At 35.0% G+C, this 26,174-nt stretch overlaps 1 protein-coding gene across 4 annotated transcripts in view; it reads left to right on the top strand.

The window, feature by feature from the left end:
- Window positions 1-26,174, top strand: part of CngA (Cyclic nucleotide-gated ion channel subunit A) — a 1,115,443-nt gene that overhangs the window by 918,271 nt on the left and 170,998 nt on the right. For all 4 annotated transcript variants that reach the window (XM_069828038.1, XM_069828039.1, XM_069828040.1 and 1 more), the window contains 2 exons: window positions 22,268-22,393; window positions 24,861-25,073. In XM_069828038.1, the coding sequence (XP_069684139.1) occupies window positions 22,268-22,393; window positions 24,861-25,073 (339 nt within the window). The remainder of the gene's footprint in view (window positions 1-22,267; window positions 22,394-24,860; window positions 25,074-26,174) is intronic.

Here is a 26,174-nt window from a genome sequence, read left to right as displayed (position 1 = left end):
CCATATAGAACAACCGGTAATATAACTGTTGTAACTTTTAGATTTTTTGATAGCAGACTAGATGACGAAAGCTTCTCAACCGAATAATAACAGGCATTTCCCATATTTATTCTCCGTTTAATTTCCTCCCGAGTGTCATTTATATTTGTTACTGTTGCTCCAAGATATTTGAATTTTTCCACCTCTTCGAAGGATAAATCTCCAGTTTTTATATTTCCATTTCGTACAATATTCTGGTCACGAGACATAATCATATACTTAGTCTTTTCGGGATTTACTTCCAACCCTATCGCTTTACTTGCTTCAAGTAGAATTTCTGTGTTTTCCCTAATCGTTTGTGGATTTTCTCCAAACATATTCACGTCATCCGCATAGACAAGAAGCTGATGTAACCCATTCAATTCCAAACCCTCTGTGTTTACCTGAACTTTCCTAATAGCATACTCTAGAGCGAAGTTAAAACGTAGAGGTGACAATGCATCTCCCTGCTTTAGCCCGCAGTGAATTGGAAAAGCATCAGATAGAAACTGGCCTAAACGGACTCTGCTGTAAGTTTCACTAAGACACATTTTAATTAATCGAACTAGTTTCTTGGGAATACCAAATTCAATAAGAATATCATATAAAACTTCTCTCTTAACCGAGTCATACGCCTTTTTGAAATCTATGAATAACTGATGTACTGTACTCTTATACTCCCATTTTTTCTCCAATATCTGTCGAATACAAAAAATCTGATCAATAGTCGATCTATTACGCCTAAAATCACACTGATAATCCCCAATAATTTCATCTACATATGGTGTTAATCTTCTCAAAAGGATATTCGACAAAATTTTATACGACGTCAACAAAAGTGATATTCCTCGAAAGTTCCTACAGTTTGCTGTGGTCGTGCCAGAGAATCAGTCCCATTCCGAGGCTTATTAGGATAGGAGAAGAAATTGAGAGAAGAGTACGACGTCCAGAATGCCCTTTATCACCTACTGTGTTTGACATCTACTTGAAGGATTTAGTGAAGAACTGTTTTCAGAATATGAGAGGAGTGATAGTAGAAGGAAGAAGAATAAAGTGCATAAGATTTGCTGATGATATGGCTTTGTTAGCAGAAAAGGAGATAGTACTAAAGGATATATTGCTGGAGCTAAATGACAGCTGTGAGCAGTACGGGATGAAGATAAATGCAAATAAGACGAAGACCATGGTCAATGAAAAAAAGGGAGGAAGGTAAACTTGCGAATTCTAAATGACGCAGTAGAGCAAGTGGACAGCTTCATGAGCTGCTGCCAAAAAGTCAAAAGCAGAATAGCAATGGCAAAGGAAGCTTCTAATGTAAAAAGGAGCATCTTCTGCGGACCTCTGGAAATAAGGAAGAGACTAGTGAAGTGCTTTGTGTGGAGTGTAGCATTGTATGGGGGGGGCAGAAATGTGGACATTACTACGAAGTGAAGAGACTAGAAACATTTGAAATGAGGATGTAGAGAAGAATGGAGCGTGTGAAATGGACAGACAGAATAGAACATGACGCTGTGTTGGAAAGAGTGGGTGAAGAAAGAATGATGCTGAAACTGATGAGGAAGAGGAAAAGGAATTAATTGGGCTAGAAGAAACTGCCTACTGAAGGATTCACTGCGAGGAATGGTAAACGGGAGAAGAGTTCGTGGCAGAAGAAGATATCAAATAATAGACTATCGGCACATTAATATATATGGATCATATGCGGAGACTAAGAGGAAATCAGGAAAGAGGAAAGATTCAAGAAGACCTAGCCTTGGGCAGAACGCTATGGATGAATGAAACTTCCGTTAAAATTGAGATTATTGTAGGACAATGATTTCCAAACTTTCGTCTGCTGATCGTCAATAGCTCTTATAGTCTCTATGGGCAGCATGTGATAATGATCATTAATTCATTATAAACCATACGACTTAGGACTCATGTGCCTTTTACGACTTCATGTATTGCATATTAGTCTAAAACTGTCCTCTATAATTTTCTTCCGTTTTTTCTGGTTCTTCTTCGCATGATTGAAAAGGGATGCAATGTGGTTCCATTCGAAAAAAGTTGCTTGCGCTATGCAGTTTTAATTTAATTCTGTTTGTCTGTCTCTAACTTCTTTAGCACTAATTATTATTTTCACATTCTTTAATTCACTTCATGATCTAGTAAAATCTGTTCCAGAAAATGGCTCAAGTATCGTAATTTAATTTCACTTGTACCTATGCACTGTAATAAATAATTTTGTTTTAGAGTAAAAATTTCTGACAAATGGAACTATTAATATTAAAACCTTCCACAAAATGAGCACACAGAACTTCACGGCAGAGTAATAAAAATCTACGGGTGCATAATTTTACGTAGAACTACGTGTGGATGCAATCACCTGTTATCGATAGGTGCGCAGCTTTACCACAGTCTAGTATATACGGTCACGAAGCTCAATACGTAGGAAATATGCATCGATAGATAGTTGCTAACCACTAGGATTGCTACTATCGCCTCATCACAAACAATGCGAAATAGTACCGGTGTTCCTAGTACCCTCAACAACTCAAGCTTCGTGACTGTATATACTAGACTGTGGCTTTACTATGCTGCATATATTGACGTAGAACTACATGTGGGTCCAATCACCTCTAGTCGACAGTTTCATAGGTACTATGCTCACATCTTTACGTAGAACCACAGTCTAGTATCATATATACAGTCACGAAGCTTGAGTTGTTGAGGGTACTAGGAACAATAGACTGTGCCGGTACTACTCGTATTTCACATTTGTCTGTGTTGAGGCGATAGTAGCGATCCTAGTGGTTAGCAGCTATCTATGGATGCATATCCCCTACGTATTGAGCTTCGTGACTGTAAATACTAGACTGTGGTAGAACTACGTGTGGGTGGCGTGAAAGAAGAAACGAGGTTATATATGCAATTACAAGTTATTCAGGGCCAAATCATGGCACTCTACAGATTCAATTCTACGTCGAAATGGGGAACACAAGAAGAATATGGGGTCGACAAGGAGAGGAATGGAAATACAAGTATAAAAATGGAAATAAGATCAGGACAATGGGAATAGAGAGAAAACATTGGGAATGCAGAGAGAACAAGGGAAATGTAAGGAAAACAAGAAAAATACAAGAAAAACAGGAGAAATACAAGGGTAAGAAGATTACTTTTGGGATATAATATATATTAAGATAAAGCTTATCCTCTGATTGAGATTCTGGCTAATATCTATTACGTAGAACTATTCTCATACAGTACATCTCACTTGACGATATGAGTCGCAGTAATTTATTATACCAAGATTATAAATTAATTGCACATCCAACTGTATTAAATAGTAAAAATCAATATTAAGCTATCAATCCTTACCTGTAGCGTAAAATTGTGAAGAAATATGGTGCATTATTGGTAAAACAGGTCATCCTCTTTGATTATTATTCATCAGTGCATGACGAGGATATCTAATAACAATCTGTGTCAAATCTGTACCTCGATTTTAAATCATTACCCCTACTGTATAAAATTCAATACAATTCTGCTTATGTCTAATAAAATGCCGAGAAACATGTGCAGAATTAATGACTTCCTGGATGTCCTCAACATTCTCGGCAAATTCAACAATATCCCAAATATCAGCAATTTTCCTCATGTCCACGAACGAAAGTCAAAGTCTAGATAATCGGCGACTTCGAAGTAAAGTCACGATTGAAGTTTTACTTTCGTCAAAGTATCGACTGTGAATAGGAAAATGGCGACTTTGTACCTTTCAAAGTCAAAAGTTTGAAGTTACTTTTGAATGCTTTCACATTTGTTGGAAAACGTATCATAAGAGGAGGTTTTGATCGCAGTTAAGGATATAAACTAACGGGTGTTCCGCCGACATTTATGCCTTTGTGAATTGCAAGCATACGGTTAGCTCTCGGTAAGGAAGTGAGTCTTCCAACTGCCCCGATCGTCAGAGCAATTAAACTTTAAAAGCTGTACTTAACGTTGCAAGTACGGTAGTGCTGCAAATGTCTGCCAACTTGTTTATCTCATGTCTCACACCTGTTGAATAAATTATAAACCATACGCTGCACCTTACCATATGTAATTAATAGGAATTTTGGTAAGATTTTGTTATCCTGATCCTGCAGTGTGCCGGTTTTATTCTGTCTATGATTTAACCACTATACAAAATCACATGAGTAACTTTAGTGACATTTTTTCTGATAAATTGCAGTTATATATAACAGATAAAATAGATAAACTTATCTATTTATTAATGGATTGAATTCCTATCATTTAGTTAAATCATATGATGAAAAAAAAGTTTTCGACTGACAGCCATCCTGAGGTCTCAGAAGAATACATGGTTACATTGTGAACAAATTAATCTTTGTAAGTAGTTATATATTATCAATTAAATCTGTAATTAAATTTAAAAGTCAGCATTTTAAATAGTAGGAATTATTATTATTATTATTATTATTATTATTATTATTATTATTATTATTATTATTATTATTATTATTATTATTATTAGGTTCGATCCCAGGTGGTGACAGGATTTTTTCTCGTTGCCAAACTTTCAGAACGGCCCCGAGGTTCACTCAGCCTCTTATAAAATTGAGTACCGGGTACTTCCCGGGGGTAAAAGACGGTCAGAGCGTGGTGCCGACCACACCACCTCATTCTAGTGCCGAGGTCATGGAAAGCATGGGGCTCTACCTCCGTGCCTCACAAGTGCCTTCATGGCATGTTACGGGGATACCTTTTACCTTTATTATTATTATTATTATTATTATTATTATTATTATTATTATTATTATTATTATTATTACTTACTTACTTACTTACAAATGGCTTTTAAGGAACCCGAAGGTTCATTGCCGCCCTCACATAAGCCCGCCATCGGTCCCTATCCTGTGCAAGATTAATCCAGTCTCTATCATCACACCCCACCTCCCTCAAATCTATTTTAATATTATCCTCCCATCTACGTCTCGGCCTCCCTAAAGGTCTTTTTCCCTCCGGTCTCCCAACTAACACTCTATATGCATTTCTGGATTATTATTATTATTATTATTATTATTATTATTATTATTATATTTAATTTTTTATTTTTATTTTATTTAAATGCACCACCAACAGAAGCAAGCTTCCAATAGGTGGCTTACATTGATACATATACAAAATACATAATAAGAAAAAACAAAACAAACAACACAAACGAAAGAAAGAAAATACATACCGGCAATAGATGCCAGAATATAATATGGCAATTAATATAGTGCCAAATGTCAATATAATAATGCAAAATTATTTAAAAAGTAGAGTAAAAAACATTATAATACACTTATTCATAATTTAAATATTTAAGGAAATAAAATTCTTTTTAATATTGTATGAAATTTTTCAACTGTTAAATTGAAATCTAATTGAGAATCACAGTTTAAAGACAGAGACTTCTAAGTATTACACATAACAAACAATGGAGAGTTTTTGAAGAAAAGAGTTCTAGGAATTTGAATAACAGAAGGTTGCCTATTACGTAATTCTGTTCTTTTTACATTGTACTGAAAGAATTTAAGAAAATCACAGTTATTCAATATACCGTTAACAGTCTTATAGAGTAAAATTTGACTATTTATTAATCATCTAGATTTTGAAGTTTTATGTAGTTAAATTCTAAAAGTAATTGATTATATGAAATTTGCTTGTCATAAGACGATACGTGATGTTTTTTAAAATATAAATAATGTAAAAATCTTTTCTGTATCCTTTTTATTTGCATCTGATGGGACTGGAACTGAGGTGACCATATTACAGACGCATACTCTAGCTTACTATTATTATTATTATTATTATTATTATTATTATTATTATTATTATTATTATTATTAGACATCTATTCAAAAGTTGTATATCAATATAAAAAGATTTGACTCTACACGTTAGCACTCATTATGATATTCACAAATAATACAATTATATCTCGTACATTCCTTTGCGATGTTTTGCAGGTGTTACATTTTTGTTACAACTAGTTTTACATTGTTGTAAAGAGTTTGATTTACATTTGCATTACAAATATGTTACACAATCCAAAACATCGTAAATTCAAATTCAATATAGGTTCAAGTTTATTCACAATTTACATTTGAAATGAATACATATGAATATATACCCAAAATGAGCATATGCTCGTGCTCGGGTACAGTCCAGTAGTCTACATAAATTTTAAAGAGATCAATAATAAAGTTGATGTTAGAAATAATAGTAACAATAATCATAAAATAATAATAATAGAATATCCGTGACGGAGATAATACAAAGATAGTAATACAAATTAATTCATTAATAATAATAATAATAATAATAATAATAATAATAATAATAATAATAATAATAGTAATAAAACAAAAATATTTACAATAATAAAATAAATACTAAGACGGATAAAATAAAATTATAAAACCACTAGCGAAAGTTAACACAACTTAAATAAGCATATAATAACCAGAAAAAAAAAATGTCGAACTCGAAAATCAACAGAAAAGTTCGTTGTATCGCAGACGACAGCAACCGCCGTATTGACATTGTGTTGTGCATTATTGGTAGGAGGGGGAGCCGAAGGTCTACGTAACTGCCGTTCTCTTCGAATCTTCTCATACAATCATGGGAAGTTAATGCTGAAAAACAAAATGTCTACGAGTCAAACTGTTCGCTATTACCAGGAATGTAATGTACAATTGTATTATTGTGACTACTATATTGAATGCTAACGTAGCCTATAGGATCAAACATTTTTATACTGATATATATATATATATATATATATATATATATAACTTTTGTACAGATATCTATTATTATTATTATTATTATTATTATTATTATTATTATTATTATTATTATTATTATTATATCTTTGTAATACTATTTTATATGATTCCATTCTTCATTTATGATTCCATTATTTCATTTGTAATTATCGTTTTAATTAATTATCATTAATTTAATTATTTTTTTGTACTTTTATTGTAAATTATTGCTAATGTTTTTGTTATATTGTTTGTGCTGAACTGTAATTGGCCTCTGGCTGTTGTACAGCACATTAAATATAAGTAAATAAATAAATAAATTATTATTATTATTATTATTATTATTATTATTATTATTAACGTATATTTTTTTTCATTCCTTTGAAGCATAGTGGTTATTCAGAAGAACCACCGTTTTCTTTCTTTCTAAATTTTATGGCACAGATATTCCACCAAGGAGTATACATAGAGGTGCCATCTGTGTTTCGAAATTGTGTGCAGAGTTAAAATATTGGGAAAAATTGATTGAAGCTTTGGTATGATCCATGATATGAAAAACATAAGAAATTAATTTGTGCTTCAAAGGGTTAACTTGTAAATTTTTACAAATATTATTTTATATCACTGTATAAAGATTAATGTGTTCACAATGTAATCATGTAGCTCATTATTCTGAGACCTGTTGATGACTGTTGATAGTCGAGAACTTCTATCATTAGGCCTATGTGATTTAACCAAATGATGGATATTTTAGTATTTTAACTACTGGTTGGAATAGAGGTGGCTAAAATAAACGAAAGTGCAGGAGCGAGTAGAGGAATTCGGAATAGGCTTAAACATTTAATTAAGAATAGTGTCTATGAAACAGTAACATTTTAATTTAAAAGTTTATAGAAAAGACTATGTTCATTCTTTGCAACACACAACACAATCCTACTCTTGAAATTATTGTGGTTGTTGTCCTTGATGCGGAAATAGTACAGCGCCGCGTGCTACTATTCTTTGTCAAGTCATTTGGCTCATTGCATAAACTCCGTACTCACTTAACTTCAAAGAGTAGTGGCTAAGATTCCGGTTTCTACTGATAACGTAAGGAACTAAGACAGCGTTTCTCAAACTATGGTCCGCGGACCACCTGTGGTCCTCGAGGTCTGCCCTTGTGATCCTTCAAAAAAGACATAAGAAAAAATAAAATTCAAACGAATTGAGTATCACACTATAGCTGAAAATTTCAGAGTTTGGAAATGACACATGGCAATCGCCTTTCACTTTCTCTCCCAGAACTAATATTTTATTAAATTTCTTACTCTACCCTTCTACCCACTTCCCAGTCTATTCTGAGTAACAAAAGAGGGATTTAAAGCACTATGAATGTGGCGTTTCTCGTCATCTTCTCTTGCACAGGCTATCTGGCGCCAAGCCTGTAACCCAGCCAGGGACTACCCGAATTCATAACAGAGGACCAAAGTAACAGAGGAACCTTTTCATGTATTGATGACTTTCTTAATAGCTTTGACGACACCCAGTATGCACATTGAAATGGGCACGTACAGTACGTCGTACACCAATAAAATAGAACGTGCCAAATTGCATCTTTACTTGTTGAAAATCGGGCATGTTTCTGCATTAATTCTTTTATTTGTTTTTCTGGATGACGATATAAGAAATTTTAGACTCCGCCTATTTTAAAATCCGACAGGTTTACTTTTTACACTTGTGTTTCGTCTCTAAGTGCCGTTTCAATTTCGCGGGTTTCATACTCGTACACTCGTTTAAAGCACCGAGGTTTTGGTTGACTCTCATTGCCACACCAAGTAAATTCAGGTTCCAAATACAGTAACTCTTGTCATATTTACGAAAGTATTTTTTCTTTGAATAGCTATCACTAGAATTAGACATTTATTTCATGGCACTATAATTAATATATTTCTTCACAGAGAGCTTCTGAACTATTAGCACTGCCTAAATGAAGCGTATCTTCATGTTCCTTTCTTTTCAAAGATCCGGATCGAAGCCAGTTTTCCATTATTTACAATGGGCACTATTTCACAGAGACATGAACTACTGCGTGTACAACATAAGAAGGATTTCAAACAAATGGCTGCTAACAGGCAAGCGATGAATCAACAATGAACAGAATTTGTTATAAGTTACTTGTGATTGGCTACAAAAAATATAATTACAAAAGTATTATAATTAATTAATTCTACTGGTATTAAAATATGCTACAAAAATGATAAATTTGCTTTCGAAGGGAATAAGAGTAAGGTGGTCCGCGGAACTGTTCTGACTTAAAAAAGTGGTCCCCACTTCAAAAAAGTTTTAGAAACGCTGAACTAAGATGTTGCGGAAGGAACAAAATATGAGAAAATGTCATCTTCATGACCCTGTTTATTTTTTTAGTGACACGCAATATTAAAAAAACATTGTCACGTCTGTTTGTCAGGGAGTAGTGCAGACGGCTGTAGACAAAACAAAGACTTAAGTCGCTTCCTTAAACGTGACTCCACGCTCAAACTTCCCTGCCGCCCGCCGCTCCAGTGTTCACCGATAGCTTTACAGACTGTCACTATGCCGCAGACATTTTTCAAGGAAACACTCGTGAGTAATATTGTTAATCGTCTATCTATACACTTTCCATTCGGCTACACTAGATTGTGTTTTTCCGAATGTTTTTTATATATCTACAGGGTTTTTCAAATGTAACGCATAATGTTTTATAATTAGATGGAAGGTTTTTAAGAAAACTGCTGACACGTCGTATCTTATATTTTAAGAAGTTTTATTTTGTAAATGTGAATCTTTTCTGTAGTCAGTGTTGCATGAACTATGACGTAATCGAAAAAAATTAATTAGAACTTATGATTTTTTCACATTTTCTGAAAGAGTGTGTTTGAAATTGTATTGTAGGGAAAAAAAATCGGACCGAACCTTGTAGCTAATTTCAGAGCCTTGTTCACTCCAGAGCACGATAGACTGGTAACTAAGACTTTCGTGGTTCGAATCTTGCCTGGGAAGGAAACTTTTTTTTGTTCCTTATTCAAATTTATTCCCAATACTTTTCGATTACAGCGATATTTTACTACTTAATTAACTTATTATTCCCAGAACATGAATTTAGCCAGCAATCGAAAAGTATTGGGAATAAATTTGAATAAGGAACAAAATAAAGTTTCCTTCCCAGGCAGGATTCGAACCACGAAAGTCTTAGTTACCAGTGTACCGTGCTCTGGAGTGAACAGGGCTCTGAAATCAGCTACAAGGGTCGATCCGGTTTTTTTTTTTGCCACTACTGTACATTCTGGAAAATCTCACTTATTTAATTGAAGTTGATGTCTCTTCACACAGCAATAAAATTTAATTAATATTACTAACAGTAAACAACAAACAATTAAATTCGTTTAATTAATTGTTCACTGACAATCTTGCAATGATTAAGGTGAAATACAAATACCTTTCTAACATCTTGAATCACAGCTGGCGGTATTTCTCTACAATCCATTCTTATTCTGATCTTCAACTCGTTTATGTCAATTGGTTACGTGGCAAAGACCCTACACTTCAGTTAACTCCATAAAAATAAGTCAAGCGGAGACAGATCAGGTGATCTTGCAGGCCATTCGACATGTCCTCTTCTTCCAATCCATCTATTCGGAAACACTTAATTCAGGTATTTCCGAACAGTTACTGCGTAATGGGGAGGAGCACTATCCTGTTGATACCAGATTGAATTGTGTGGTATGTCCGGATGTTGAAGATTTGGGTATACAACCGTTCACTGGTAAGAGAGTCGTCGAAATAAGGGCCCAAGACTCTGCCTCCTACAATTCCCGCTCAAACATGTACCTTCTGGGGATATTGTGTATGTGATTCTGTTGTCCAGTTTGGATTCTTTTCCGACCAATACCTGCAGTTTTGCCTTTTCACCTCTCCATTGAGAGAAAATGTAGCTGCTTCACTAAAAAGAACATTTTGTTACAAAACTGCAATCTTCTATCAAAGCCGTCTTCCATTAACTCTGGTACGAGTTGAATTTTGTAAGGGTGGTACTTACTATGATGCAATATTCTCCAAGCTGTTGTTTTCGAAACACCAAATGTAGATTTTAAATCAATGAAAATAGAATGTGGGTTCTCATTTACCATTACTAAATGTCAACTTCTAGTCTACTCACAGCCGACTGAAAAATATATGTTCGATTTGGATGGATTTCATTAAAAAGTGTGCACATTTCCTGTTGCGTACGTCTTCAGTCACAAAATCCAATCATCATTAAAATTTCAATTCTCATTTTTCTGTTAAAACCATCTTTATTTTTAGTTTAATTAAACTCCTTTCCAAGCAGAATGATTAACAATTTATCAACAATTAAAACGTTGTAATAGCACAGTCTAGTATATACCGTCACGAAGCTCAATACGTAGGGGATATGCATCCATAGATAGTTGCTAACCACTAGGATCGTTACTATCGCCTCATTACAGACAATGCGAAATATTACCGGCACAGTCTATTATTCCTAGTACCCTCAACAACTCAAGCTTCGTGACTGCGTATATTAGACTGTGGTAATAGCAACATACACTTCTTTATAAAACAAATGAAGGTGAAGAGCGATAAAAAAACGAGGATGCTCTATCAGAAAATGTGAAAAAAAAAAAAAAATTGTTCTAATTTAAAAATTCATTCGATGACGTCATAACTCATGCAACAATGATTACAGAAAACTTCACATTTACAAAATAAATCCTTTTAAGAAATAAGATTCGAAGTGTCTGAGCACTTTTCTTGAAAACCTTCCACGTAATTATAAAACAGATTATGCGTTACTTTTGAAAAAGTCCTGTAAGACAATGGAACACTTGCTTGGAATCGGAAAATTTAAAAGGAAACTATATGGTATCATCTTTGACTCTACTACTAACACTGGCGAAAATACGAATTTATGAGTGAATGCGAGAAGAAAACTTCGTTGTTGGTAACTCTATAGCATCTACTAGATGCTTTATGGTTGTGCTAACAGATGGAGTTACTTGTCAACAATGTGACGCTGAAACGTGTGTTCAAGTTACTGCCCAGCGACAGTCCTGATGTATTTTTTATATTTGTGATGATTGGTTAATTAATATTAACCCGGCACACTCACAACCACACTCACATTCATACAAATTTCCAGACACTAGACACCCAGGGAATTCTTCTTCTTCAAGAAAAATTCACCGAGCGCCGAGCCCGGGAATCGAACCCGGGACCTCCTGATCTGGAAGCCAGCATGCTGACCAACAGACCACGGAGGCAGTCTAGAAAACTGTTATAACGCAAATTAAGAAAAAAAATGAAGTCGTACTCGTCTATTACGTAATTCTTTCGTGTAATATGTTGTGAAATCTGCTAAGTTTTCTATATAATAAATATAACAAATTTCCAGACACTAGACACCCAGGGAATTCTTCTTCTTCAAGAAAAATTCACCGAGCGCCGAGCCCGGGAATCGAACCCGGGACCTCCTGATGTGGAAGCCAGCATGCTGACCAACAGACTACGGAGGCAGTTTATAAAACTGTTATAACGCAAATTAAGAAAAAAAATGAAGTCGTACTCGTCTATTACGTAATTCTTTCGTGTAATATGTTGTGAAATATGGTAAGTTTTGTATATAATAATTTTAAAACAAAGTTTTATTAAATGACACTTTCAAGAAGTTCCATTTCTTATATTTTTCAATAAAAAATATTTTTAAATAAAGAAACTTATTTCGTACCTATGCCGTAGATTATGTAAAAAAAGTTATGAATCTGACGTCCTTTGTCGTATTTTACGTACAGTTTATTTAGCTCTCTTTCATTCCACCATCCGACACTACTTCACATTCTCTAAATTTTTTAACAAAAAGGGTAAGCAAAATCTCCTTTTAAAGTCTATTCATCATTCTTACAAAATCATATTTTCTGATTTTAAAAGCTATAAGATTCAACAATTCTACAAAATATACACATTGAAATATTATCACAAAAATGGCAAAGCTTATATTATACGATTTATTTAAGTTTACAGTACTAATTGGAATGTTAATTTACAATTAACCCTTAAGTGGTCCTGCCACAATTTGTGACACCAGTACTCGCGCGTATTACATTTGTAATCCATCTGTTTTCCTTTAATAATCAGTTCTTTTGCACGTCTGAATATGTAAATTTAGAACATACATATATAATAGTAACGTTACTTTACTGATTCCATTAAAATGTTTTTGATATAACATTGTAGCGCTCTTTGAAATTTTATATTTAAATCAGTGATGTCAATATACTCGTAATATAATGCGTGGTATTATGATGGAAAGAATTAAATTAAAAACTCTCTTATTATTATATAGACTTAATTGTTAGTTATTATCAGGGAACGGATTTATATGGACTAAAAATATATGAAATATGTAAATATATATGTAGTTATTTTTACCAAAATATGGAATTAAATATGGATTTTTACCAAAATATGGAATTAAATATGGACTTAAAATTATAAAAAAATGACTATGTACGTTAAATATTGGTACATTTTAATCAAACTAAACAAAAAATATAATGGACGTACCTTATCTTCCAATGTAGTTTCAACAAAACACAATTTTTATTGTCTGTTACCATAACAATAGGTTACAAACATTTCTTTCAAGTGCTGAAAAGTGAATCTTCTTCCATTGTCTCTGAGGATAGATTTATACTGACTAAAAGAGCGTTCGACGTCACAAGAAGTAACTGGTACATAATTCAATTTCACAATGTCTGCTGGGGATAAGTCCAAGTTAATCTTCACTGTTGATTCACCACTCATCACAGCAACAACCTTTTGTAGTTCTTCATATCCAGGGTTTTTTGAAAGTACAGTGTCCACCTTAGCTCTTACTGCATCTGCAACTTTACCTCTACCACGATTCAGTTGTTCCACAGTACTATTTATAATTTCAAAACTTTCAGATAGTGAAAGGTGCCTATTTTGGAGACTTTTGAGCGTTTTTATGATGCATGAAAATGTATGCTGAATGTGAGCTAAGTCATTCTTCACACTTATGTCACAGGTAACTGTTTTCGCAGTATCAATTGAGACTGCATCTTCAGAGTCCAATGCAAGGAGAACATTGTTAATAGAGTCTATATGTTCGGCATAATATTCAACTGCTTCTAGCCATGTACCCCATCTAGTTAAAATTGGCTTTGGTGGCAATGGAATTTCAGGGTACATTTCTTTCAACACGTTAACTCTACTGGGAGCTTTGAGAAATACTTTTTTCACTGATGAAATCAACAAATCTACTTTAGGGAAATTGTCTCTGACCACTTCTGCCACACGATGAAATGCATGCGCCACACAAGTAAAATGAGTCAATTTAGGATATACAACAGATAATGCTTGTCCAGCTTTGACCATATAAGGGGCAGCATCGCTAATAAAGAATAACACATTATCGTACATAATACCCTTTGGCCACAGGATACCCATAGCTTCGTTGAACAGTTTAACTATAGTTTTGTTATTGCACTTTTCTAGAACATCACAATGTAAAAGAATTCGTTCAGAATATTGTTCACTTAACAAACCGATAACTACATTACCAACAAGTCTACCTTCTTTGTCGGGAGTCTCATCAATGGAAACCCAAATTGAACTATCTTTAATTTCATCTCTTATCTTCTGTATTGTCTCATCGTAGATGGATGGAGCATACGTCTTCCTAAGTGTTGACTCATCCGGGATTGTATGTTGAGTATATTTTTCAAGGAATTCCCTGAAGACCTTATTCTTTAGTTTGTAGAGAGGAATATCAGCAGAGATGAGAGAACGGCACAGGTCGATGTTAAACTCAGATCTTACATTCGATGTTGTTGGTTGTGTTAAAAACAATTGTCTCTGCTTGGAATTTAGTTGTTTGTTGGCCTGATGTTTACTAGTTGTAATGTGTTGTTGCACCAGGAACTTTTGTGTAGATGATACTGCACACTGACACAAATTACAAAATAATATTTTATTGTCAGTTGATAAACCATCTTCTTTAAATTCTGAAATGTAACTTGTTAGTTTTGATTTTAAATTGACTGAATGACGTACTTTTGGCATATTTACCGTCTTTATAGTATGATTTACAAAACTGAACCTATGTGTACTCTGACTGGCATTTAACTGTTGAGCTGCACAACTGAAGTCTGTTAAAAATTTTAAATTAAATTAATACAGTTTTGTAACTTACTTTCCCATTGTTGATAGGACTGCTAATTTTCAAATAACTCTGATGTTAAAGGGATTACTGAACATGTGTTTAAATCTCTATTGTTGAAATGTATTTTTAAAAGTTAATGGAATTTTGTTTTGTTTTATTGTTAAACCTAATATAATATGGACTGTTTTATATGAAATATGGAAAATATATGGAAATTAACGAAAATATGTACTAAACTCTAAAATATGGAAAAATATGGAAAATAAAAGTAGGATTTTTCAACCCTACACATTGTGAAACATAAAGATAATGCAAAATATAAATTATATTAGCTTTATAAGTAAATATGTATTTACATATAAATCCTTTCCCTGGTTATTATAAACTACAGTCTAGAGTTATTTCCTACTTCTAAAATTTTAAGTCACTATTGGGTTCAAGTTCATGTCTGTTTCATATGAGAAAAATTATTGTTCTGTATTATCAAATATGTCTACGTAATCATTCATATTGCTGGATAAAATAACCACTGCAACAATAGAATCAATCTTCTTAATGTATCCAGCTGTTTGCTGACAACATAAAGTCCACTATAGTCCACTGTAGTGTATTCAGTTGTTTTTGACGAGAAATGAGGGGTATTTTGATCGGTGTTCATTATAGATGCCTGTTGCTAGTAGCCAGAGGTGGGGTGTAGTCAATATATACTGCAGGGCTGTGTCTTCTGCAACTGGTACTGATGATTTTAATTTACTTCTTTTGTGGTTTATGGATGGACAGTATAGAAGAATGTGTTCCAGATCTTCACCATGATTATTACACCACAGACAAGTAGGATTATCAGAAATGTGAAATCGGTGTAGGTACAATTGAGTGACAATGTGATCTGTTCTGGCTCTTGTTAAAAATGTTTGAACATGTCTGGGCAAGTTTTTGTACATTTTCTTTTGTACAGACTGTAAAAATTTTTCCTTTGTCAGAAGAGAGCCAATTGTTGATCCATAGGTTTGTAAAACGAGACTTGACTGAAGCAAAAGCACTGGATAGAGATATCACTTGAAGAGGTCTTGGTTGCAAATATGTTGCCTGTTTTGCAATAATATCGACTTTCTCGTTTCCAGGTATACCACAATGACTAGGTATCCATTGAAATATTATTTCCTTTTGGAGTTCTTTTAGTTCACTTAGTTGTTTCTGAATTGGAATAATTCTATGTGCATATGGGTTTGGTACATATTTAATTATATTAAATATAGCCCCCTTGGGGTCGGTAAGTATGCAAATAGATTTTTCAGAAATTTGAGTAACACACTGAAGAGCAGCTAGGAATTCAGTGTCAAGACTGGAGGAGGATGAACATGGTATGAAGTAACTTTCTTGATATTTTGGAATATAATACCCTGCTCCTGATGTCCCATTATTAGGATTTAGAGATCCATTTGTATAAATTTGAAGGTAATCCTTCAATAGAAATAATAGAAAATAGAATATAAAACACACGTAAAATGTTTATGAACGACCAGATGGCCCGGGTTCGAATCCCGGTCGGGGCAAGTTACCTGGTTGAGGTTTTTTCCGGGGTTTTCCCTCAACCCAATAGGAGCAAATGCTGGGTAACTTTCGGTGCTGGACCCCGGACTCATTTCACCGGCATTATCACCTTCATATCATTCAGACGCTAAATAACCTAAGATGTTGATACAGCGTCGTAAAATAACCCAATAAAATAAAAAATAAAATTTATGAACGACTTACAGGAATAAATCAAATTACATGTAAGGAAAGCGAAAATATTCTCTTGCATTCTCTCCTGTTAAAAACACTGTCGTCAGCACTCGCACGGATTACAATTTGCAATCCACTCTAAAAACATATTGTTACACAGAAAAAAGCTCACAATTACATCCGAACACTCCAGACATCAGGGCTAAACTGTAATAGGAAGCTGCTGAAAATTTCACGCTGTCAGCATTGAAAACGATGTGATGATGTAATAAACAGCAGTGGATTACAAATGTATGCCGCGCGAATATTGGAGGATGAAGAGAGCAGTTTTGAAACACAATATCAGTGCAGGTCCAAGGTTATAAAAATCTATAATCCAAATACACCCCGATTTTTTAACATTTTTCGTTAAGTGCAATAAAAAATTAGTCATCTGCTTATGAATGATGGTTAAATTGGTTCTATGTGTAAAGTTCTTTGTTGTTTTTTTTTATTGTGCATTAACTTTTGTATTTCTTGTATGCAAATGGAACTATATCCGAATATGAGCTTTGCTGATTCTTTATAAGATATTAAATTAGTAGGCTATAAGTAAATATCAATTAATAGGGGCGATGGATAAAATGTTCATATGTATGTATGTATGTATGTATGTATGTATGTATATATATATATATATATATATATACAGGGTGTTTCAAAAATACGGGGCATAATTTCAGGTATGTATTTCCCACATGTAGACAATCAAAATAGTTCATTACAACATGTGTCCGGAAATGCTTTATTTCCGAGTTATGGCCTTCACAACATTGAAATTCACCGGAACCATACCTCATGTTTTAGAAGACACTCCACTGATCAATCGTCAACACATTCACTTCTTGCATGATGGCGCTCCTGCACACTTCATTCGTACGGCTCGCCGGTACTTGGATCGAAGGTTTCCTGATCGATGGATAGGTAGAGGTGGCCCAATTGCTTGGCCTCCACGCTCACCTGATCTGAACCCTCTCGATTTCTACTTGTGGGGCCATTTAAAATCATTGGTTTATTCGTCTCCGGTGCCTGATTTGGAATCCCTTCGGAATCGAATTGTGGCATGTTTGAGGACATACACAATACTCCTGGAGTTTGGGATCGTGTTCGCAGGTCAATGAGACATCGATGTGAGGTCTGTATTCAAGCAGGAGGTGGACATTTTGAACATCTTCTGTAATGACAACGACCTGCGGAAAGAAAAACATTCCGGTGAATTTCAATGTTGTGAAGGTCATAACTCGGAAATGAAGCATTTCCGGACACATGTTGTAATGAACTATTTTGATTGTCTACATGTGAGAAATACATACCTGAAATTATGCCCCGTATTTTTTAAACACCCTGTATGTAATATATATGCGCCTATGCAGTATATCGTCGTTGTTCCTGCAATAACTCCTATGTGCAAAATATAGCATTTTTCAGCAGAAAGAAAAAACACATTTATTCCTCCTTTGGCAGCCGTACATAGCGGACTGTGAATTCTTACATTTTCGAAACAAAGAAATATAATTACATATAGGAGATTTTATTATTTGCTGTATCACTATTTAAGTTATTTAATAGAGAAAAATCTGAAAAAATCGATAAATATGTCGCATAGGAGTTATTGCAGGAACAATGACGATATATAGTATGTATTAAGCTAGAGAATTAATTTACTAAAGATGTTATTAATTGGTCCAACAGAATAATATCTGTTATAGTGACAATTAATATTTGAGGAGAAAAATTCGCTCCGGCGCCGGGGATCGAACCCGGGTCCTTGATTCTACGTACCAAGCGCTCTGATCACTGAGCTACGCCAAATTCAATCCACAGCACCGGATCGAACCTTCTTCCTACAGTGTTATTTCCCTTTTGTGGCCTGACTCCAAGTTGGACATATACGTTGACGTTTATATTTCAAGTCAACTGCTGTGCACTTTACTGCGGAATCTCGGCCATTAGTCACTCAGCTGAGTGCGCTCCTAGATAATGGCAGTTGACTTGAAATATAAAGGTCAACGTATATGCCCAACTTGGAGTCAGGCCACAAAAGGGAAATAACACTGTAAGATGAAGGTTCGATCCGGTGCTGTGGATTGAATTCGGCGAAGCTCAGTGGTCAGAGCGCTTGGTACGTAGAACCAAGGACCCGGGTTCAATCCCCGGCGCCGGAGCGAATTTTTCTCCTCAAATATTAATAGAGAGTTAATATTAATTAATTAATTCATTCATTCACTCAATTATTCATTCATAATCGTCTGCCCCAAGGACAGGTCCTTCACTCCAAATCCAGCATTCTCTAATCTATCTTCTTTTCCGCCTTCCTCCTACTCTCCGCATACGATCTTACATCAATAAAACAAAGTAAGTCCACATTGTTATGCAGGATGTTTCAATGACTTTATTACACTTTCAAGGGCGGTAGAGGTGATCAATATGATTAAGATCTCATGTCCAGAAACGTTTTCATTGGTAGTTACAAGCCTTTAATATTTCTTGTTTGTTTAATACTGCTAAACCTATGTTTTTCATTCTTACGCGATTAATTCATTTCGTTTCCTTCAGTGTACGTGGTCATGTTGCCATGGTGTTTGTAAAGCTAAAGAAGTCCATGCAAATATTGTACAATACATTGTTAACAGCGTACATTACAATAGTCAACTGAGATCAAAGTCAAGGAGTCAAGGTCAGTGCACTGAAACTTCACTTAAGTTTAAACGCAGCTGTTATTTGAGGATTACTTGGAAGTAGGCCTACTATATACTGATGACCAGGAAACAGTAACAAATACAGATAAAGAACAGGAAAAGAATACTTTTTTAAATTGCATAAAATGGGTTAGCAATACAATTTTAAAGTAGCCATTGAAAAAGTCAAGTTGTAATTAGTTCCAAAACAGCAATAGAAATCAAAATCGTCAACAAGCAAGCCATTTTAATTAATTATGAAGAGACGTTTCATTTGATTACGATGTATAAGGGGAAGAAGTACACAATATCGGAGCCACCAGATTTTCACATGTGCCAGTTAACTCAAGTGTTTAAGAGAATGTGAAAGTAAAGCGGTTAGGAATAAAAATTCTGCTTTCATCTACTCTTATCTTGTCCTTCGTTTTTCTCACTTCCAAACACTCTCTACTACCTTCACTGCACTTTTATATGAACATAATATATCACTTTATATTAATTACACTTACCATGAAAAGAAACGAATAAACGCATTTGAAATGTGGATATGAAGAAGAATGGAGCGTAAGAAGTGGACAGACAGAATAAGAAATGAAGCTGTGTTGGAAAGAGTGGATTAAGAAAGAATAATGCTGAAACTGATCAGAAAGAGAAAAAGGAATTGGTTGGGTCACTGGCTGAGAAGAAACTGCTTACTGAAGGATGCACTGGAAGGAATGGTGAACGGGAGAAAAGTTCGGGACAGAAGAAGATATCAGATGATAGACAACATTAAGATATGTGGATCATATGAAGAGACAAAGAGGAAGGCAGAAAATAGGAAAGACTGGAGAATGCTGGGTTTGCAGTGAAAGACCCGCCCTTTGGAAGAACACTATGAATGAACCATTGTATTTTGATAAAAGTATATCTAACATTTTGTTCTTTTCTTTTTGCGAGAAATTTGTAGATCGTTGTTTCTTAGTTACATTCCCATCCATATAATTTACGGATCCTTTGCAGCCACCACACTGTCACGAGCTGCTCGATGTCATTATTGCTTATTATCCGATAGGTAAATGAATTTCGCTCTAAACTGGAGAATTAGCTACGGTAGCTTTCAACCGTGCCGTTACGGTTACGACCAAATAGAACCAAATACACAATGTCGCCAACATAAGGGCATGACGTTGGCCTGTGGCGTCGTTTGGAGGAGAAATTTGTTTTTCCTTTCTCTACCCCCTTCGTTTTGAATATTACTGACAGATAGCAGCACTGTTAGCGACAAGATTAGGTAGGGTTTGATGAGCAGATACATATATTAGTCTAAATTAGACAAACGGAGAGTGACAAGGCTGATTAAAGTTTCGAAACATACTCTCGTTATGATTATGTTGTTCTTTATCAATATTTTCAAATATATTGATGTTAGCATTAGATACTGTTATTTTCCTTATTTTCTTCTTTCTCTGTTTGCACATCTTGCATATACAAATGTTAGGTTTGGTTAGTTTAGGTCTTTATTAACCAAGTCCGCGCATACGCAGTTGTCATGTCATAGCCAAACTGTTCCTGTCGAGATCTGCACGTGACGAAACTTATTAATTTAAACATACCCGTAATATTTCATGTAATTTTCCATGTACTAATTTAAATTATATCATATTGTACTTAATAAATTATTTGTAACTTTAAACATAAACTATTTCATTTACATATTACTCGTATGTAATACAAAAGTGTTATATTACGACGAAGTATTTTCCGAAAACCAAAAATAAAACGGCAACGCGGTCATAATTACGTAGTTAACACTTTGGCGAAAATTAATCGCAAATTTACTTTCGTTTATTTCAATGATATTCCCTGAACGACAGCATTTTTGTTCCTTAACTTTGTTGTGATAACCTATTATTAGATGTTACTACATTTGCATTTTCTTTCGGTGTATTCAAAATACCGCTTTATACTTCGTATAAACTTGACTAGAGGAGTCAACTATTTAAGAGTATAGTCGCGAATTTCACTACCACCATTTTGATTGTCTTTTGTTTCACACTGCTCGGTACGGCCCGGTGACTAGTGGCCAGAGTAGTCGGCGTTGCTCTGCCGTGTGTATTATCCAGTTGTTCCGAATTTCGTAATTCATTTGTTTTGTTATGTTACAATGTCAACTTTTCAGAACTCAAATTAGATTTGAACTGGATTAATATAAACCGAGTTCAGTTTTATACAACGCGATCCTGGGTGTCTAAAATCTGGAAATTTGTATGAATGTGAGTGTGATTGTGAGTGTGCCGGGTTAATATTTATTAGCCAATCATCAAAATATTAAATATATCAGGACTGTCGCTGGGCAGTAACCTGATCACACGTTTCAGCGTCACATTGTTGACAATAACTCCATCTGTTAGCACAACCATAAAGCATTAATAGATACTTTAGAGTTACCAACAACGAAAAAAAAAGTCGTAATCTCTGTTCATTTTTTTAACTTGGTTCTAAATTAATCTTCAATCACCGTCCTTATACAACCGGCCCTTAGTATAATATGTACGAGAATACCTGATTTGATACACAATTTCATCGAAAAGTGCAATAAGCAGATTTTGAACAGGACACACTCAATTCTATCAAGTGACACCTGTTTTAGAATGTGAATGTAATTAAAGAACAGAAGTTAACGATACCTCCCGCAGCTAGACCTCACTACAGTGTTGACACATTTCCACAGCACGGCTTCTAAGAATATAGGATGCAGTGCCAGCGTGGATTTACACTCTCTCACTTCATGTCATGTTAATCCCTGCCTACAGGAAGCTCCTGGTGCGACCGCAGTGTTTCCAGGCGGCCGAGCGATGACTCGTAGACCATCAGTAGAGCTTCACTCAGTCACCACCAGACTGCGTCGTCGTTTGAGGAGAGCTACCACATCGCTACGGGTAAGTTTGTACATTCAATGGAAAATGTATATAATTCCATGAAACTTATAGCTAGTAATATAAAGTATTCACATTAAAATTGAAAGATACATCAATCTTTATTAAGCTATGGTATTCAGAGCCATAGTGGGCCAAGCGCCATATACTAAAAACGTAGAAAACAAGGGTTAAAATTATGTGATCACGATAATTCAATGAAACATATAGCAAGTAATATAAAGTATGCACATTAAAACTAAAAGATACATCAATCTTCATTCAACTATAGTATTCAGAACCATAGTGGGCCAAGCGCCATATACGTAGAAAACAAGGGTTAAAATTAAATGATAACCATAGTTTAATGAAACATATAGCAAGTAATATAAAGTATGCACATTAAAACTAAATGATATGTCAATGTTCATTAAACTATGGTATTCAGAGCCATAGTGGGCCAAGCGCCATATATTAAAAACGTAGAGAACAAGGGTTAAATTAAGTGATCACGATAATTCAATGAAACATATAGCAAGTAATATAAAGTATGCACATTAAAACTAAAAGGTACATCAATCTTCATTAAACTATGGTATTAATTTAACTTTAACCCTTGTGTTCTCCGTTTTTAATAAATGGCGCTTGGCCCACTGTGGCTTTGAACCCTTCAATTGAGGCCATATCTTTGTTGCTCTAAATGCCCTATAGAACTGATTCCTAGAGCAAGGGTCATACTTCATTAATCATTCTGTATATAGGCAAATATGGAGCCGTTTTTCGTTCGTAGTAGTAGGCATGGTAAAAAATGTGGTAATAAACATAATGTGGGCATGTAGGAAAATAAAAGTCTGGAGCTTAGAGCTTTTCTTCCATTATGTAGTCCCCGAATACATTTTTCTTAAATCTAACATTTTTTTTTTGCATCCTATTGATTCATTCTCTTCTTTGTTACCACACGGTAATGTTAGGTATATTAGAGAAATAATCTTGAAGTGAAATAAAGATATTATATGATTCTTTTTTCACCCCCCTTTGTTCCCTGATTTATTTTGCTTAGATTTTTCGAATTAGCCACCGACGTAGCCCTGTCGGCTGAGTCCTGCCGATCCGAAGTTGCGCTCGGGCGTGGATTCGATTCCCGCTTGGGCTGATTACCTGGTTGGTTTTTTTCCGAAGTTTTTTTTCAACCGTAAGGCGAATGTCAGGTAACCAATGGTGAAAACTCGGTCTTATCTCGCCAAATACCATCTCGCTATCACCAATCCCATAGACGCTAAAATAACCTAGTAGTTGATACAGCTTCGTCAAATAACAAATTAAGAAATATTCTAATTAAATTTCTCTTAATTCTAATTGTCCAGGGACATCATTTTATTTTTACTAACATTTTTAATATTGACCTGTCTATAGGCTACCTTTAGAGAACCGGAAACACCGCTTGCTCCCCCCTCCAAGACTGGAGTTCGATGATACTGGCGTAAAACACAAATCACTCTACTAGGTATAGGAAGGAAGAAAAGTAGTTCATCCATTTACGTAAACTAGGAAATATCGCGATTTTGAGTTTGATAATTTTCATTAGGTTTTTCTTTAATCAAAGTACAGTACTGTATTAAGAATAAGTGTTTTTACTCACGAAGTGAGTTATCCATGCGAACGTATTCATTATGCAGTGTATATTATACTGTCTACAGCACATTAGCATACAATATAGAGAAAGAAGTTAAATTGAAAAATAATCATAATATGAATATTTAAACACAATTTTGAAAATGGTGGCCGTTCATTTCGATACAGGCTTCAGTTCTTTTGTGCATATTATCGCACTATAGACTATTGCATCTAATTCCAATTGCCAGTTTCGTCCTTCGTACTAGTAACTCATGTTGAAATAATTCTGTACCTACTCTACGTACTGTAAAATCAATCTTCACTTCTGCCCGACCCGAAAATATAAAATTACTCAGACATGCTATCTACTGTCCGTCCAAGTGGTTATGCCGCAGGATTGTAGAAAGGGAGGAAATCACGTGACAGTTAATTACTTAACGAGGCCCTTTTATTTAAGTTAAATTAAACAGCTGTATAATATTACGTAAACTTCCAATTCCTAAGAGAAATTAATGTTTTCAGAAAAGAGCTAAGACAGCCCGGCTATTACAGAGGGGCGAGCAGAAGCAGGTGGGGGAAATCGGGATGCGACGTAGGCAAACGGACAGTACCTGTGCGAAAATATGATTCAATATTGAAAGCTCTTTCGTCACTGGAAAACGCGAACATATTTGTGGAACGTACTATACTCAGTAACTCAGTACTGCTTACTATCTGCGGTCTTGGTTCTGTGTGGAGTTGGAACTTCCTTAGTAGAAGGGGTGGGAGTGAAGTACATTCAAAAACTCAGGTACAATAAAAATTGAAGTAAAAATAAAATGATGTCCCTGTATCATAGAGTCCGTAGATACAACGTAACTGCATGTCACTTTTCCAGACAAGATGGCGGCGTGTGTACAGAAGTCGGAGTCAGCAGCAGCCAGAAGGTGACTTGCAGAAGCGCGCCCCGGCGACTGACGGATTCTTGGCCAAGTTCTCGAGCGTCGCCGGGGCGCCCTCCGCTGCAGACCCGATCGACAGCCAGCAAGACTCGCAAAACTGCTGGGAAAATCGCCTCACCGTGGACCCCACCAAGCCATTCCACTACAGAGTGAGTGTCGGTTTCCTCTTATTCAATGGCAGGGTAGTGATTTGATGACTTGTGAATTTGTCGCTGTGATAGGTTTGTCATTGGTTCCGACTGTGACTATAGTTTCAAAATCACAGGTCCAACAAATCGCAACTCAGACCGATACATGGTTCATAGCGATAGCGACTGATGTATATAAGACAACTGCAAGTCAGAAGATTAACTTTAAGGACTGGGATCTAATTAATTATCTCACACTCTAGACCAGCGATTTCCAACCGGTGTGTCGCGGAATTTTTTAACTGAAAAATAAATTTTATGCCATCCAGAAAGTCTCTTTACAACGCATTTTTTTTATTTACAACGAAGTCTTCGATATGGTACATTTTATTTTGAGACAGACTTTACCAATGAAACGTGAACACCTGCAACAATGCTCAGTTTCTGCCTGGCTATAATTCCAATGAAAGTAAACACCTGCAAGAGTACTTCGTAATTCGTTTACTCTTCCCACTTATAATCTGTGCATTTCGAACTGGCGGCTCAACGTTAAGCAGTCGTCTGCATTTGCCACGTGTGCTCACCCAAATCCTGGACCATTCTCCTCAACTAAAGTCAGCTGGGACAGCCGGAATTACCAGTGCTTCAATTCACAGTTCTCAGTTCAGTGATTTGTGCGTGGTTTGTACGTTTATACGTTTGTACGTGACCTTGATCCGCAAAAGATTATAGTAAAAATAGAGTTTAGAATCGTCAGAACATATTGGTCAGTTTCAGTATACGTGTGAGCGGGTGATAGTGCGATTATTTTATCAAAAGTGTTTTACTTAAATTTTATCACCAGTAATCTCACTAGACGTTTTGATTTATCTCGAGAAAATCAAAACTCGTGTGGGATTTAATTGACTATTACACGATTAGAAGAAAGTATATAAAAATTAGAAGTAATGAAGTACTCCAATGCAATAAAATATTAATTGACTTACGAAAATACAACTGTCTTCAAATTTATTATTGTACCATCTCAACATTACAAATATTACGCTAGATGCATGCTAGATGGCAGTAGTGTCTTTATACAGACACTGTACTGATTACTATTCAATAAATCTTAATATTAAA

Source organism: Periplaneta americana, chromosome 6, assembly GCF_040183065.1.
Source record: "Periplaneta americana isolate PAMFEO1 chromosome 6, P.americana_PAMFEO1_priV1, whole genome shotgun sequence".
NCBI lineage: Eukaryota > Metazoa > Arthropoda > Insecta > Blattodea > Blattidae > Periplaneta > Periplaneta americana.
Note: the sequence above shows the minus strand (reverse complement) of the source record. Positions and strands in the feature narration are given on the sequence as shown.